The 18,073-nt window shown below is 47.0% G+C and overlaps 1 protein-coding gene across 1 annotated transcript in view; it reads right to left on the bottom strand.

Annotated features, from left to right (window-relative positions):
- IKBKB (inhibitor of nuclear factor kappa B kinase subunit beta) overlaps nucleotides 1–18,073 on the bottom strand; it is an 86,131-nt gene that overhangs the window by 27,826 nt on the left and 40,232 nt on the right. The window contains exons 10-12 of the mRNA XM_040346208.1: nucleotides 17,517–17,646; nucleotides 15,665–15,859; nucleotides 12,183–12,297 (exon numbers count right to left, since the gene is read on the bottom strand). Of these exons, the coding sequence (XP_040202142.1) occupies nucleotides 12,183–12,297; nucleotides 15,665–15,859; nucleotides 17,517–17,646 (440 nt within the window). The remainder of the gene's footprint in view (nucleotides 1–12,182; nucleotides 12,298–15,664; nucleotides 15,860–17,516; nucleotides 17,647–18,073) is intronic.

Here is an 18,073-nt window from a genome sequence, read left to right as displayed (position 1 = left end):
ATAGGCCTTCATGGCCCTGACAATATCCAAGGTATGCAGCAACCCTTCCTTTCTGGAAGTAGGTTTAGGAAAGAAGGATGGTAATACCAAATCCTGGTTTAGATGAAAACTGGATATAACCTTTGGTAGGAAGGAAGGATGAGGGCGGAGAACGACCTTGTCCTTATGAAAAATAAGATATGGTTCCTTACAGGATAAGGCGGCCAGTTCCGACACTCTTCTGGCGGAAACCATGGCGACCAAAAATACTAACTTCCTTGTCAGTAAAACCAAAGGAATTTCAGCCAACGGCTCAAAAGGTTGTTTCTGTAAACGTGACAGAACAAGATTTAAATCCCACGGACAAAGCGGGGATTTAACTGGAGGATTAATACGTAAGACCCCCTGAATGAAGGTCTTAACTAGCGAGTGGGTGGCCAGCGGCCGCTGAAACCACACTGACAAAGCCGAAATCTGTCCTTTGATTGTGCTTAAAGGGTCACTAAAGGAAATTTTTTTTTTAGCTGAAATGACTGTTTACAGGGCATAGAGACATAATAGTTAACTGATTCATTTTAAAAATGATTAAAAATTGATAAAAAAACAATCATATAATGTGCCTGCAGTGTAGTTTCGTTTTTGCTGTTGTTTGCTGGTTCTCTGATGTACAGAGAGCCACTAGAGGGCAGTCAGCCAATAGAGAGCAGTGATACTTTGTCTAAAACTCCTCAGCACCAATCCAGTTTAGTTTTACACACAGTAATCACACCTCCTTGATTAGTGACCACCGTGAGAAATCTCCCAGTACTGTGGTTATCAGGAAACAGGCAACCAGGAAGTGTCCAAAACAGAGAGGATTTACAGCAACATGAAAGCAAAAACGAACAATGAGGACATGAAACCAGGACTGCAGCAAGGTAAAGGAAGCTATTTAGCTAAAAAAAAAAATTCCTTTAGTGTCCCTTTAATGCCAGTCCTTTATCCACTCCTAGCTGGAGAAAACGTAATACTCTATCGATGGTAAATTTGCAAGAAAGCCATCGCTTGGACTCACACCAGCCTACATAGGCCTTCCAGACCCTGTAATAAATCACCCTAGAGACCGGTTTCCTGGCTCTGATTAGGGTAGAGATTACTTTCTGAGACAGACCTCTACCCCTGAGAATCAGGGATTCAGCTTCCAGGCCGTCAAATTTAGATGCCGTAAGGCAGGGTGGAGGATCGGACCTTGCGATAGCAGGTCTGGCCGTAGAGGAAGAGTCCAAGGGTCTCCCACTACCATCTTTAGGATTAGTGAATACCATGCCCTTCTGGGCCATGCTGGAGCTACCAGGATGACTGGTATGTGCTCCACCCTGATCCTGCGCAGCAGGCGAGGTAGTAACTGGATCGGGGGAAAAGCATAAAGAAGTTTGAACTGATGCCAAGGGCAAACCAGCGCATCGGTTCCGCAGGCCATCGGATCCCTTGAGCGGGATATGAACCTGTCTAGCTTCTTGTTGAGTCTCGATGCCATGACATCCACGTCCGGCACTCCCCATCTTTGGCAGAGTGCTTGAAAGATCTGTGGATGTAGAGACCATTCCCCCGGCAACAGAGTCTGGCGACTTAAGAAGTCCGCCTGAAGATTGTCCACTCCTGGAATGAATATTGCCGATATGCAGGGCACATGAGCCTCTGCCCATAGGAGAATCAAGCTCACCTCTCTCTGAGCGGCTTGACTCTTGGTTCCCCCTTGGTGATTTATGTATGCCACGGCCGTGGCATTGTCTGATTGCATTCTCACCGGGAACCCCTGCAATTTGGACGTCCAAGCCCTGAGGGCTAGTCGAGCAGCTCTGAGCTCCAAGATGTTGATGGGCAACTGCCTCTCTGGCTTTGCCCAAGTACCTTGGCGAGTGCAACCATCCAAAATTGCTCCCCAGCCCGTCAGGCTGGCGTCTGTGGTTACTATCTTCCAAGCCACTGGGCTGAAAGACTTCCCCTTCACTAGATTCTGAGGGTCTAACCACCAACACAGACTTTGTCGGACTCTTGATGAGAGCGGCAAAGGGATATCCAAGGCCTGTGGCCTCCTGCTCCATGCTGACAGGATGGCTGCCTGCAGGATGCGAGTGTGGCTCTGGGCGTACGGTACCGCCTCGAATGTGGCCACCATCTTGCCTAGTAACCGCATACATAGGCGAATAGTTGGTTCGCTTTTGCTTAGAACCAGTAGGATTAATTCCTTGATGGCTTTGACCTTCATCAGAGGTAGAAACACTCTTTGTTGTTCTGTGTCTAACCTCATGCCAAGATATTCCAACTGCCTTGTGGGCTGGAATGCTGACTTGTCTCGATTTAGGACCCAGCCGAACCTCTCAAGGTATTGGACCGTGAGGGCCACTGCTCGTTCCAAGCCAGGAGACGAGTGATCTATGACTAGGAGGTCGTCCAGGTACGCTAGGATCGTGACCTCTTGGATCCTTAGCTTGGCTAGGACCTTCGTGAACACCCGGGGGGCCGTAGCCAACCCGAAGGGAAGCGCCACGAACTGGAAATGACGCAAAGCCACCATAAAGCGTAGATATCTTTGATGTGGCTGATAAATTGGGACATGAAGGTAGGCATCCTTTAGGTCTATGGAAGCCATGAAGTCGTCCTTTTGGAGTGTGGCAGCTGCTGACCGCACGGATTCCATCCGAAATGAGCGGACCTTTAGGTATGCATTTACCATCTTTAGGCCCAAAATTGGCCTGACATCTCCATTGGACTTTGGGACGATGAATAGGTTGGAGTAGAAACCCAGCCCTTGCTCTAGGACTGGTACGTCTATTATTACTTCCTGGGAGAGTAGGTGATTTAATGCCGTCATTAATGCGGCTCCCTTCTCCGGATCGTTTGGAATCCTTGACTCCTGGAAATGAGGAGGCGGAAACCTTAGGAAGTCTAATTTGTAGCCCGTGGCCACGGAAGACCATACCCACTTGTCGGGAATGCTGGCTTCCCAAATCTCTGAAAAGAGACGCAGCCTTCCCCCCACCTTCGTGGGTGGGGGCGCCCCTTCATAAGGTCGGCTTGGGGGCTGGCTTTGCTGGTTTGCGAAACCACTGCCTCTTGCCTCTAGCAGCCTGGCCCTGCGATCTGCTATTGAAGTTAAAGTTTGATCTTGCAGGAGGCCGTCGATACTGTTTGGCATTAGAGGGCCCCTGCCCAGGGGAGTGCTGTCGTTTAAACGCAGGCCCCTGAAACTTCTTCTTGGTTGGCAAAAAAGAGATTTTTAATACAGCTTACCTGTAAAATCTTTTTCTTGGAGTACATCACGGGACACAGAGCGGCATTCATTACTATATGGGTTATATGGAGTACCTTCAGGTGTAGACACTGGCAATCTCAAACAGGAAATGCCCCTCCCTATATAACCCCCTCCCATAGGAGGAGTACCTCAGTTTTGTAGCAAGCAGTATGCCTCCCAAAATGGTCCTCAAAAAAGAGGGGTGGGAGCTCTGTGTCCCGTGATGTACTCCAAGAAAAAGATTTTACAGGTAAGCTGTATTAAAAATCTCTTTTTCTTTATCGTACATCACGGGACACAGAGCGGCATTCATTACTATATGGGATGTCCCAAAGCAATGCTTACAATGAGGGGAGGGAGAACATCTCCAAGACAAAAGGATTTAATTTAGAGATATACTCAAATCATAATAAATCCAACTTAGTTGAGAAAAATAAAATTTTTAAATTTAACTCAAACAAGAGGAGCCCCCGGAATCCGAGGGTCTCAAACTGCAGCCTGCAGCACTGCCTGCCCGAAGGCAGTATCAGTATTCCTTCTTACGTCCAACTTGTAGAATTTTGTAAACGTGTGGACAGAAGACCAGGTTGCCGCCTTGCAAACTTGAGCCATAGAGATCTGGTGGTGTGCTGCCCAGGAGGCGCCCATGGCTCTAGTAGAATGAGCCTTTAATGATACTGGAGGAGGCAACCCTTTCAAGCCGTAGGCCTGAGTGATTAATTGCTTAATCCACCTAGAAATGGTGGACTTTGCAGCTGCCTGCCCCTTCTTGGGCCCATCCGGTAGAATGAACAGCACATCTGTCTTCCGGATCTTCTTTGTAGCTTTAAGATAGGCCTTCATGGCCCTGACAATATCCAAGGTATGCAGCAACCCTTCCTTTCTGGAAGTAGGTTTAGGGAAGAAGGATGGTAATACCAAATCCTGGTTCAAATGAAAACTGGATATGACCTTCGGAAGGAAGGAAGGATGAGGGCGGAGAACGACCCTGTCCTTATGAAAAACAAGATATGGTTCCTTACAGGATAAGGCTGCCAGCTCCGAAACTCTTCTTGCGGAAACTATGGCAACCAAAAATACTAACTTCCTTGTCAGTAGAACCAAAGGAATATCAGCCAACGGCTCAAACGGTTGTTTCTGTAAACTTGACAGAACAAGATTTAAATCCCACGGACAAAGCGGGGATTTAACTGGAGGTCTAATACGTAAGACCCCTTGAAGGAAGGTCTTAACCAGCGAGTGGGTGGCCAGCGGCCGCTGAAACCACACTGACAGAGCAGAAATCTGTCCTTTGATTGTGCTTAATGCCAATCCTTTATCCACTCCTAGCTGGAGAAAACTTAATACTCTATCGATGGTAAATTTGCGAGAAAGCCATCGCTTGGACTCACACCAGCCTACATAGGCCTTCCAGACCCTGTAATAAATCACCCTAGAGACCGGTTTCCTGGCTCTGATTAGGGTAGAGATTACTTTCTGAGACAGACCTCTACCCCTGAGAATCAGGGATTCAGCTTCCAGGCCGTCAAATTTAGATGCCGTAAGGCAGGGTGGAGGATCGGACCTTGCGATAGCAGGTCTGGCCGTAGAGGAAGAGTCCACGGGTCTCCCACTACCATCCTTAAGATTAGTGAGTACCATGCTCTTCTGGGCCATGCTGGAGCTACCAGGATGACTGGTATGTGCTCCACCCGGATCCTGCGCAGCAGGCGGGGTAGTAACTGGAGCGGGGGAAACGCATAAAGAAGTTTGAACTGATGCCAAGGGCAAACCAACGCATCGGTTCCGCAGGCCATTGGATCCCTTGAACGGGATATGAACCTGTCTAGTTTCTTGTTGAGTCTCGATGCCATGATATCCACGTCCGGCACTCCCCATCTTTGGCAGAGTGCTTGAAAGACTTGTGGATGCAGAGACCATTCCCCCGGCCATAGAGTCTGGCGGCTTAAGAAGTCCGCCTGAAAGTTGTCCACTCCTGGAATGAATATTGCCGATATGCAGGGCACATGAGCCTCTGCCCATAGGAGAATCAAGCTCACCTCTCTCTGAGCGGCTTGACTCCTGGTTCCCCCTTGGTGATTTATGTATGCCACGGCCGTGGCATTGTCTGATTGAATTCTCACCGGGAACCCCTGCAATTTTGACGTCCAAGCCCTGAGGGCTAGTCGAGCAGCTCTGAGCTCCAAGATGTTGATGGGCAACTGCTTCTCTGGCTTTGCCCAAGTACCTTGGCGAGTGCAACCATCCAAAATTGCTCCCCAGCCCGTCAGGCTGGCGTCTGTGGTCACTATCTTCCAAGCCACTGGGCTGAAAGACTTCCCCTTCAGTAGATTCTGGGGGTCTAACCACCAACACAGACTTTGTCGGACTCTTGATGAGAGCGGCAACGGGATATCCAAGGCCTGTGGCCTTCTGCTCCATGCTGACAGGATGGCTGCCTGTAGGATGCGAGTGTGGCTCTGGGCGTATGGTACCGCCTCGAATGTGGCCACCATCTTGCCTAGTAACCTCATACATAGGCGAATAGTCGGTTCTTTTTTGCTTAGAACCAGTAGGATTAATTCCTTGATGGCTTTTACCTTCCTCAGAGGTAGGAACACTCCTTGTTGTTCTGTGTCTAATCTCATGCCGAGATATTCCAACTGCCTTGTGGGCTGGAAAGCTGACTTTTCTCGATCTAGGACCCAGCCGAACCTCTCGAGGTATTGGACCGTGAGGGCCACTGCTCGCTCCAAGCCGGGAGACGAGTGATCTATGACTAGGAGGTCGTCCAGGTATGCTAGGATCGTGACCCCTTGGATCCTTAGTTTGGCTAGGATTGGAGCTAGGACCTTCGTGAACACCCGGGGGGCCGTAGCCAACCCGAAGGGAAGCGCCACGAATTGGAAGTGACGCGAAGCCACCATGAAGCGTAGATATCTTTGATGTGGCTGATAAATTGGAACATGAAGGTAGGCATCCTTTATGTCTATGGACGCCATGAAGTCGTCCTTCTGGAGTGTGGCAGCTGCTGACCGCACGGATTCCATCCGAAATGAGCGGATCTTTAGATATGCATTTACCATCTTTAGGTCCAAAATTGGCCTGACATCTCCATTGGATTTTGGGATGATGAATAGGTTGGAGTAGAAACCCAGCCCCTGTTCCAGGACTGGTACCTCTACTATTACTTCCTGGGAAAGTAGATGATCTAATGCCGATCTTAATGCGGCTCCCTTTTCCGGATCGTTTGGAATCCTCGACTTCTGGAAATGAGGAGGAGGAAACCTTAGGAAATCTAATTTGTAGCCTGTGGCCACGGAAGACCGTACCCCTCGTCGGGAATGCTGGCTTCCCAAATCTCTGAAAAGAGTCGCAGCCTTCCCCCCACCTTCGTGGGTGGGGGCGCCCCTTCATAAGGTTGGCTTGGGGGCTGGTTTTGCTGGTTTGCGAAACCACTGCCTTTTGCCTCTAACAGCCTGTCCTTGTGATCTGCTGTTGAAGCCGAAGTTTGCTTTTGCAGGAGGCCGTCGATACTGCTTGGCATTAGAGGGCCCCTGCCCAGGGGAATACTGTCGTTTAAACGCAGGTCCCTGAACCTTCTTCTTAGTTGGCAAGAGAGTACTCTTGCCGTTTGAAATGGTCTGAATGTATTTATCTAGGTCTTCTCCGAAGAGTCGTCCTCCATGGAAGGGGAACCCTACCAGGAGCTTCTTGCATGGGGGCTCAGCCTCCCAGCTTTTTAACCATAAGAGTCTTCTCATATGGATAAGGGATAACGATAAACGTGACGCTTGCTGGATAGAATCCTTGATTGCGTCTACCGTAAAACATATGGCCTTAGGGACATCCGAAAATTTTTCTGCCTGCTGGGCCGGAATAAGTTTAAGCATCTGCTTAAATTGATCCGATAATGCTTGAGCGACCCCAATCGCAGCCACAGCTGGCTGTACTACTGCCCCTGCAGTAGTGAAGGAGTTCTTAAGTAGTGCTTCCAAGCGCTTATCAACTGGATCCTTGAACACCTGTATGTTTTCTACAGGGCATGTTAACGATCTGTTAATACATGAGATGGCTGCGTCCACTGCAGGAGTAGCCCATCTTTTGGAAAATTTTTCTTCCATAGGATATAGGACAGAGAACCTTTTAGGTAAGAAGATCTTATCTGGCTTGTTCCAATCTTGGAACAAAATTCCCTCTAATAGAGGATGGATCGGAAACACAGCATTGCTTTGAGGCGCCCTCAGTGAGCCCAAAGCTGAAACCGTCGATACCTGGAGATCTGGTACTGGCAAGTTGAATGCCCTATGGACCAAGTCCGACAATCCTTGAATCCACCAGCTCTCCCTCAGGGAGACTGCCCCAGACTCCTCTGTATCCGGATCTTCGATCCCTGAACCTACTTGATCCTTGTCCAAGAGGTCGTCCAATTCCCCTGAGGAAAGGACCTCCTCTTCTGAGGGTCCGCGCTCGGGCGACGGAGATCTATTCCGCTTACTGCCCCGCATAGCTGCGGCTATAATTTTTTCCCATGCTTTTCTGCATCTCTTTTAAAGAGGTGAGTAATACCTCCTCCGTGACCATCTTAGGGTTGGACTGACCCGCGTCAGCTCCAGCCCCAGATCCCGATGGCCCCAAGGCTCCCTGTAGGGAAAGCAGCGGCATATGTCTGAGACCTCAGACTCTCTGGGGGAATCCCCACCTCTTGTACCCTCTGACCCGGATGCCATGGTACAATACCGAGGTACACCTGCTACCTATTGGTATTTGGAACTATAAAAGTTAATTGCCCAAACACCTGTTTGGGGGATAAAAAATGCTTCCTCTCCCCTAGATGACTTTTTTTTTTTTTTTTTTTTCGTTTTTGTTTCAAATCCAGGAAAGAAAAAACATTCTGTCCCCCTGAGTAGTATTGCAAAGAAAAACTATGAGATGGAAAAGAAACAGCCTATTTCTAGGCTTGAAAAACAGTCCTCTGAAGACTGCAATATCCTTTCTGGCCACTGTGTGTCCTCGGCGCCCCGTGCTGCCGCTCTGGTCTTTCTCCTCAGTTCCAAAGTATTGAATGGAACAAACAAGGAAGGGCCGCCCCTTCCTTTAAGCCACTGACCCGCCCTTCCCCCCCAGCAATCTCAAACAGGAAATGCCCCTCCCGACAGGGGGAGGGGGGGGGATTTTGGGAGGAAGGGACCTCTCTGTTCCAGCAAACTGCAGCCTGCAGCCTGGAACCATGAGGAGGTCAGCGTTTTGCCTGCTTGCAGGCTCTGAGGAGGAAGACTGAATGGAGCATCGCCTGGAGGCCTGCAAGTAAGCAAAGCTCTCTGACACACACATATATTTTTATATAACACAGGCCCCACTCAATGCTTTTCCAACACTACAAGGGAGGTCACATCTTATGGGGGATAATACATAGAGAGCCATCCTATCTTTATGATATGTGACTAGTTTGCCAGATGCAGTGCATAACTTTAGGCATGTCCCCTGTGACCCCCCAGAAAAAAACCTGCTAAGAACCAAGTTCCGCAAGTTTTCCCCTCACTTACCTGCTCCATGCCGCAGGACTTTGCCAAGCAAGAGGCCCAATCTTCCCCCATCTCCGTGGGGATGTCTAGACCTTCAGGCCCTGGGTTCCTATGAAGGATCCACTGTCCTGGGCCCATATAGCACCCTGGCAACAGAAAACTTTAGGTACCCAAAGGTTTCTAAGTTCTGGGCCCAGGGTCCAGCTCTCTAAAAGAAAAGCATTATGGGCTATACCCCAAGGGTTTGGGGTCCGGTTACTGACCACTTTAGCGCTGAGGCTTTTTTGGACAGAACCGGTAGCTCACCTAATCCCAAGGATGCGGAGGCAAGCTAAACCATGACTAACACCTAAGACACTGGCGTAAAAACTGAGGTACTCCTCCTATGGGAGGGGGTTATATAGGGAGGGGCATTTCCTGTTTGAGATTGCCAGTGTCTACACCTGAAGGTACTCCATATAACCCATATAGTAATGAATGCCGCTCTGTGTCCCGTGATGTACGATAAAGAAAGAGTACTTTTGCCGCTTGAAATAGTCTGAATGTATTTATCCAGGTCTTCTCCGAAGAGTCGTCCTCCATGGAAGGGAAACCCTACCAGGAGCTTCTTGCATGGGGGCTCTGCCTCCCAGCTCTTTAACCATAAGAGTCTTCTCATATGGATAAGGGATAACGATAAACGTGACGCTTGCGGGATAGAATCCTTAATCGCATCTACCGTAAAGCGTATGGCCCTAGGGACATCCGAAAATTCTTCTGCCTGCTGGGCAGGAATAAGTTTAAGCATCTGCTTAGCTTGATCCGATAATGCTTGTGCAACCCCAATCGCAGCCACAGCTGGCTGCACTACTGCCCCTGCAGTAGTGAAGGAGTTTTTAAGTAGTGCTTCCAAGCGTTTATCAACCGGATCCTTGAACACCTGTATGTTTTCTACAGGGCATGTTAAAGACTTGTTAACACATAAGATGGCTGCGTCCGGCGAAGGGGTTGCCCATCTCTTGGAAAATTTATCTTCCATAGGATACAAGGCAGAGAATCTTTTAGGTGGTAAAAAGACTCTGTCTGGTTTGATCCAATCTTGGAACAAAACTTCCTCTAGCAGAGGATGGATCGGAAAAACTGCGTTGTTTTGAGGCGCCCTTAGTGAGCCCAAAGCTGAAACAGTCGATACCTGGAGATCTGGTGTTGGCAAGTTGAAAGCACTATGGACCAAGTCCGTTAAGGCTTGAACCCAACAGCTCTCCTTTTGGGAGACTGTCCCAGACTCCTCTGTATCCGAATCCTCGATCCCCGAACCTGCTTGGTCCTTGTCCAAGAGGTTTTCCAATTCTCCTGCGGAAAGGACCTCCTCCTCAGAGGGTCCATGCTCGGGCGACGGAGATCTATTCCGTTTCTTGCCCCGCAGAGCCATGGTTATCATCTTTTCCATTCTTTTTTCCATCTCCTTTAATGAGGTGGACAATACCTCGTCCGTGACCATCCTAGGGTTGGACTGACCCGAGCCAGCTCCAGCCCCAGATCCCGATGGCCCCAAGGCTCCCTCTCGGGAAAGCAGCGGCATAATTTTTTCCGAGACCTCAGACTCTCTGGGGGAATCCCCACCTCTTGTACCCTCTGACCCAGATGCCATGGTACAATACCGAGGTACGCCCGCTAACTTGTCGGTGTTTGGAACTATAACAATTATTGTCCAAAAACCCGTTTGGGGGAAAAAATGCCTTCTCTCCCTTTGATGGATTTTCTCTTTTTCTTTTTTTTTTTTTTTTTTTTTTTTAAACCCAAGAAAGAAAAAACATTCTGTCCCCCTTAGTAGTATTGTCAAAAAACTGCTGAGATAGAAAAGAACAGCCTATTTCTAGGCTAGACAGTCTTATGAAGACTGTAATATCTTTTTTGGCCACTGTGTGTCCTCGGCGCCCCGTGCTGCCGCTCTGGTCTCTTCCTCCTCAGTTCCAGCATAAACTGAGCTGATGGAACGAAAGGAAGGGCCGCCCCTTCCTTAAACCAACTGACCCGCCCTTCCCCCCTCAGCTAACGGCGCGAAATTGCGCTCATAAAACGGGGGCGCGTGCGCGCGCGCGCCCGCCGAGGGGGGGGGGGGGGTGGGGGGAAGGGAGCCCACGAGGAGGCCAGCGTTTGCCTGTCATCCAGGCTAGGAGGAAGAAACCCATGCAGCATCGCCTGGAGACTTGCAGGTAAGCACAGCTCTCTTTAACACACACACACAGCCACTCAATGCTTCAATACTACTAGGGAGGTCACCTCTTATGGGGAAATAACACATAAAGCCATCCTATCATTAAGATATGTGACTTACTTTGCCAGATGCAGCGCATAACTTTAGGCATGTCCCCTGTGACCCCCCAGAAAAACCTGCTAAGAACCAAGTTCCGCAAGTTTCCCCTCACTTACCTGCTCCATGCCGCAGGACTTTGCCAAGCAAGAGGCCCAATCTTCCCCCATCTCCGTGGGGCTGTCTAGACCTTCAGGCCCTGGGTTCCTATGAAGGATCCACTGTCCTGGGCCCATATAGCACTCTGGCAACAGAAACATTAGGCCCCCAAAGGTTTCTAAGTTCTGGGCCCAGGGTCCAGCTCTCTAAAAAGAGAAGCATTATGGGCTATACCCCAAGGGTTTGGGGTCCGGTTACTGACCACTTTAGCGCTGAGGCCTTTGGACAGAACCGGTTAGCTCACCTAATCCCAAGGATGCGGAGGCAAGCTAAACCATGACCAACACCTAAGACACTGGAGTAAAAACTGAGGTACTCCTCCTATGGGAGGGGGTTATATAGGGAGGGGCATTTCCTGTTTGAGATTGCCAGTGTCCATCACCTGAAGGTACTCCATATAACCCACATAGTAATGAATATGCTGCTCTGTGTCCCGTGATGTACGATAAAGAAATTACGTTTTTTTTCATCACAAAAAACGACCGTGTGTATGCAGCATTAGAACGAAGCTCCCGCAAGCTTGACTGGTCACTGCCGAGGGGCTGACCTGTTTCCTCCGCGTTTCTTCCGGGGTCGTGGGCTGTGAGTGAGTGGGTCGTGCGCTGTGAGTGGCCGGAGCCACCATCACTCCCACGCATGTGCGTGGTAGTCCTCCGTTTCGGCACTAGTCGCCCAACCTTCAGCACGCAGGAAGCGTGAATATCTCCTAAACTGTGCAGGTTTAGGAGATATTTATTTTACCTACAAGAAAGCCTTATTATAGGCTTACCTGTAGGTAAAAATTACCAATCAGGCAATACAACCAGTTTAATTGGACAAGGAACTAATTTGCATTTCTCTCCATCCAGGCAAGATTTACACAGCTCTGCCACCCAAAACAGCTAGGCTGGTGACTTCAGGCTGCAGCTGCTGGAACACGTTACATATTCCACCATAAGCTGAACTTCTCCCTTAACGCCAATGAGATACTCACAAACATAGGCGACACTGTCAGGATGAGGTCGGTGTGAAATTTGGGGTTCATACACTGTTTTCCGATTATCAAAGAGAAATATCAAGTCACATTCCCCCTGCCGTCCATCATTGACCTGTAGCAAAAAATAATGTTACAGAAGTTAATGTTTAGCAGTTGACCTTGTTCTAACCTCAGTAGATTGCTTTAAGAAAGGCCTGGATACTTTCCTAAATGTACATAATATAACTGAGTACTAAGATTTGTAGGTAAAGTTGATCCAGGGTAAATCCGATTGCCTCTCGGGGGATCAGGAAGGAATTTTTTGCCCTGTTGTAGCAAATTGGATCATGCTCTGCTGTTTTTTTTTTGCCTTCCTCTGGATCAACTGTGGGTATGGAGTTGGGTGTATGGGATTGTACTGTGTTTTTTATTTTGTTTATTTTTTTGTGGTTGAACTGGATGGACTTGTGTCTTTTTTCAACCTGACTAACTATGTAACCTGCATTTGCCCTCTTTTGAAGCTGCATTAATCTGCTTCGAGCTGCTTTTACATTCCTGTGCCCTTATATAGGGAGAGAAGCAGTTCTGATGCAAAGAATAGCCTATTGACACATCTTTAATGGGAGTGACCCAATGACAGCTCCCTGTATAAATTCCAATTACCACAAACACAAAAAAACACTTAACGCTAAACTCAGGAATTCAGACACTTTAGACTATGTGCATGCATACTATGAGTGAAGTCCAACGTGCATTTCATTCATCTGGGCAAATGATGTGTAATTTGCCCACATCGCCTCCTGGGATATGTACCTCTCATATCCCAGGAGACACAGTCCTTCATTGGGAAATGAGGAGGGGGTGGGTCCAAGCAGCACGTCATCAGTGAAGCTATCGGCTTACCCCGGAAGAGCTAGCAGCTTACCAATGACGTCACAGAAGATAATGGCAGCGCGAGACCGAGTATGATCTTTACTCTTATTGGTAGCACTGAAAGGGACCTTTGCCGACCAGCTCAGGCACATTTACATCGGCAAGTTGGCTCCTTCCAACGAATCGCCGTACCTGTATGTCGGCTCCTTCAAGAGCCAAAGCAAGCGCGCCCGCTGCACAGTGGGGGGACCCGATGCACATGTCCGGGGGAACCGATGCCTGCCGAGCCACCCGCGATTGTGGGCACGAGAGCCAGAACGGGGATCCGTGTATGTAAATACACAAATACCCATTCTGACAGGGGAGGAGAGACAGATCTGCTGTTTCTAGTAATTAGGAACAGCGATATGTCTCCTCCTTCAGTCAGTCCCACCCCTCCCCCACAGTTAGAAACACTCACGAGGGAACACATTTAACCCCTTGATTGCCCCTAGTGTTAACCCCTGCCCTGCCAGTGACATTTATACACCAATCAGTGGCTATTTTTAGCTCTGATTGCTTTATAAATGTCAATGGTCCCAAAAAAAGCATCAAAAGTGTTAGTTTTGTCCCCAGCAATGTCACAGTCCCGCAAAAATAAATAAATAATAATAAAAAAATTTAAAAAACGCTGTTCGCCACCATTACTAGTAAAAAAAAAAATAAAAAAAAATTGCCATAAATAAATCCCCTATTCTGAAGACGATCTAACTTTTGCACAAACCAACCAATTATTATTAATAAAAGATGCTCTGAAGAAAGTTAGTTCTTCGAAAAGAGTCAGCCAGCAGGGTCCCATTTAGGACCCCCCTACCTTGGGGTCTGGTAGTCCAAGCAATTTGATGGAGACTAGCCACAGATGTGGCTTGATGAGCGAGTTTACAAGTCTATGTTTGTGAGTCTATGTTTGCGAGTAGACATATTTTTGGTTTTATCAGATACTTTTAATAAATTTGTTGGATAATGTACTATGCCAGTGCACCCTCTCTCTTTTTAATCACATGCCTACAACACGGCCAGGACGACCCCAGTCCTAGAGGGCAGCAAGGCATCTAAGGGATTATCCATTTTCTGACCTAGTAATACAGACTATGGATTCAATCCACTGATGCGCGGAGGAGTATGTTGTTTCATTTGTTGGTGTGGCACCCTAAACAAGTCCCTGCTCATTTAAGGTGAATAACAGCATGAAATCCTGAAGTGCGAGAAAAAAACCTGTCATATTTACGGTTTCATTTTACAGTTCCAACCTTCAAGATATATTTTTGTACATCTCCAGGTGAGACCAGGAAGCCTAATGATCCAGTAGGTGCTCGCCTCGCCTCAACACCGCGCACAATGAAATGGGCACACACCACTGTAGATTAAAATCCTTTTAATTGGACATCCCAAAAACGTCAGGAATCAGAATGCTGGGTAGACGCGTTTCGCACACCGCGCAAGCTTAGTCATTACACAGATATGTTAGCAAAACAGTTCTTATATAGTCCCACCTATAACAGGTGTCATCAGGTACTAATTGCAGACTTCCTGTTACATAGACTACACATGTGAAAAACCGACCCATGAATATATAATTATATATAAAACACATATAAGCAAAAGAAACAAATAACCAAAAATGTATATGTGCTCTTACAAGACAAAGAGGGTTATTTACGAAAGGCAAATGCCATTTGCACTACAAGTACAAGTGCACTTGAAATTGCACTTGTAAGTGCAGTCGCTGTAAATCTGAGGGTGAGATCTGAAATGAGGGGAAGCTCTGCTGATTTTATTATCCAATCATGTGCAAGCTAAAATGCTGTTTTTTTATTTTCTTTGCATGCCCCCCTCAGATCTACAGCGACAGCACTTCCAAGTGCACTTTCAGTGCAATTTTTAAGTGCACTTTTCACTTGTAGTGCAAAAGTGGATTTGCCTTTCGTAAAAAAAAACAAAAAAAAAAAACTAAGTATTGTTCTTTAAAAGATTAAATATAAAAAATACATAAAAACATTGTCGTAAAACACCATATAGTCTTGTGTCACCTTTTGTCCTTATACTCTAAAACAATTAACCAGTAGACAACTTACCTTCAAATGGTGCTGTCACCACTACTGACTACATCACTAATGAAAAATTAATTGAACTGGTTTTCCATTTTTAACGTTTTAAAAGGAGATGTTCAGCCTAAGAGAAGACACTACAATGAGTCTGCTATGGTTTGTTTAACCAAAAAAGCCTCTTCTGTGTAATTTTCTGGTTTAGTTTGACTTGGCTGCACCACGTCAACTCCTATCCCACTAATGAGACTACCTCAGTGGCCAAATGGATGATATAGGTTAGACCTCCACCATAAAATCAGATAGTTAAGCCCCAGTAATAAAGTCAAACTAAATCAGAGAGGGACACAGAAGTAGTTTTCTAGCCAATGTCAGGTATCAATATCAGTAATAGCAGATATTGGTGGTCCTTTATTTTAAAAGTTTAAAATTACAAAAAGGTTTACTTTAAAGCAGAAAAAGTTCTACGCATGTCATGTTTATACTGCCTGAAGAATGTCTACTAGAGTAACTGGGATGGATGAAATGTCCCCATGTCCTTACCATGCTGTCTGCCACATATTGTACGAGAGGTTGGTGGGGATTCAGGGCCAGCCCTGAAGCCTGTAATAGTTCTTGCTCATCCTCTGGAACTCCAGTGTCCTGTTGTAAGCGGGTCTTCAGAGACTGTAGTGTCTCCCCTTCAGCAACAGGATACATGTGTACACGGCCAGTCACCATGTTCAGTACAGAGAGAAGCTACAACAAAAACAAGTCAAAGAATGGGATATGAAGTGTAATTGTATCAGGCCAAGAACATCCACATCACCATAGAAATGGCCACCAACTCGCAAGTGTTTTGTATGATGTGGGGACATTATACATAGCCCCTTGTGAAAGGGGGGGTGTAAATGTTTGGCACGGTTTAGTACATTATGATGTTGAAGCAGAGTTCCACCCAAAAATGGAACTTCCGCTTTAAGTGACCGTGACCTCCTGACATGCCACATTTGTCATGCAATTTTTTTTTTCTGGCGGGGGGAGCAAATATCCCAGCTCCCATACTCTCCCAGGGCTCTGCAGCGCCAGAAGGATGTTCACCTCTCTCCCTCCCTCCCTGCAATCTTCTAGGACACGTTACAGGTCCCAGAAAATTGCCCGGTCAATCACAGCGGGGCTCGCGCAGTGCGTGCCCGGCTGTGAAGCCACAGCCGAGCGCCCACATTAGCGATGCCGGCGCCGCAGAGAGGAGGGGGAGAGGAGCGGGGCTTCGTTCGCCGTGGGAATGTTTGGTACATATAGAGCAGCAGTATTGAATCAAATTTATATCAGTCTGGTCAGTGAAATTTTCTTCCAGCAGAGGTCTGAATCGCATGTTTGTGATGACCAATATCACAGTCCCCCCCCCCTACTTTACATTAGTCCTCAGCCTCCCCTTATCAATGGCATGGTCCTCCAGGCTGGAGGATTAAGGCAATGTAATCTGTAATTAAAGAACTCCCCAAACTGTCAGTAGAGGAGAGACAGATCGTGTGTTCCTATTAGTTAGGAACAGCGATATGTCTCCTCCTTCAGTCACTCCTATCCCCCCACAGTTAGAACACACACTGAGGGAACACATTTAACCCCTTGATCACCGCCTAGTGTTCACCCCTTCCCTGCCAGTGACATTTATACAGCAATCAGTGGCTATTTTTAGCTCTGATTGCTGTATAAATGTCAATGGTCCTAAAAAAAGTGTCCTAAAAAAAGTGTCTGCCACAACGTTGTATTCCAGAGAAAAAAAAAAAAGAAGTTGATCGCCCCATTACTAGTAAAAAAACTTAAAATGGCATAAATCTATCCCCTATTTTGTAGACGCTATACCTTTTGCGCAAACCAATCAATATGCGCTTATTGCGATTTTACCAAAAATATGTAGCAGAATATATAATCGACCTAAACTGCTGAAGAAATGTGTTTGTTTTTTCAAATTGGGATATATAGCAAAAACTAAAAAATATTTTTTCAAAAATGGTTGTATTTTGGTTTATAGCTCAAAAAAATAAAAAACACAGAGGTGATCAAATACCACCAAAAGAAAGCTCTATCAATGGGAAAAGAAGTACGTAAATGTTGTTTGGGTACCATATTGCACGACCTCGCAATTGTCAGTTAAAGCGATGCAGTGCCGTATTGCAAAAAATGGCTTGGTCATTAGGGGGGCAAATCCTTCTGGGGCTGAAGGGGTTAAGAAATAAAAAGAAAGAAGGGTGCAGTGCGTATATCGCACTTATATTTCATGAATCCAAACTTATTTTTCTTAGCTAGAATAATCTTACTTATCTCTTGTTGGGCAATTTTTATATGGTGGTCACACTTATACAAATTCTCCCATCATATCACTCACAGCTTGAAAGATGCAGTCATTGCTTACCTTGAGGTTAAGAATGGCATCCAAGGATTGGAAACAGCCAACATCTGGATTTTGAGGATCTGTGCCCCTTTGTCTGGGGTGTCCCATTAACATGCACTGAAGCCAACGCTCTAGTTTACCAGCCAGGATCCTAAGATAGGAAAAAAAACAAGAGTTTTTTGTCTACTCACTAAATTCATAAGTAGCTCTGATAACTCCAGAGCTGCAGCCTTAAAAGCCTTTTCAGCTTTTGACATTTCTCAAGTGTCCAATGACTGTGTCCCCCTTTGTGCGCCGATTTCTTCCTCCGACCCCCTATGCCACTACAGGACTCGGCAATGATTTACGGTGTAGGCGCAAAGAGTCAGCATGTAGCGGAGGACACAGGCATCCAAAACTCCCAAAATAACATGATTCCTGTCTCAGAGTGGCTACGTTCACTCACTCCACTGTATCTATGGAGGGAGCCACAACTGTCAACCAGGTTAAACTTCAAACATGTCTGTCTTTGTTCATCTACAGTACAAGGTAGATGTGGAGATTTAAAAGACAAAGGGCCTGATCCACAGCCGCCGAGC

Source organism: Rana temporaria, chromosome 3 (assembly GCF_905171775.1).
Source record: "Rana temporaria chromosome 3, aRanTem1.1, whole genome shotgun sequence".
NCBI lineage: Eukaryota > Metazoa > Chordata > Amphibia > Anura > Ranidae > Rana > Rana temporaria.
The sequence above is the reverse complement of the archived record's forward strand: the minus strand, read 5'-3'. Positions and strand labels throughout refer to the sequence as shown.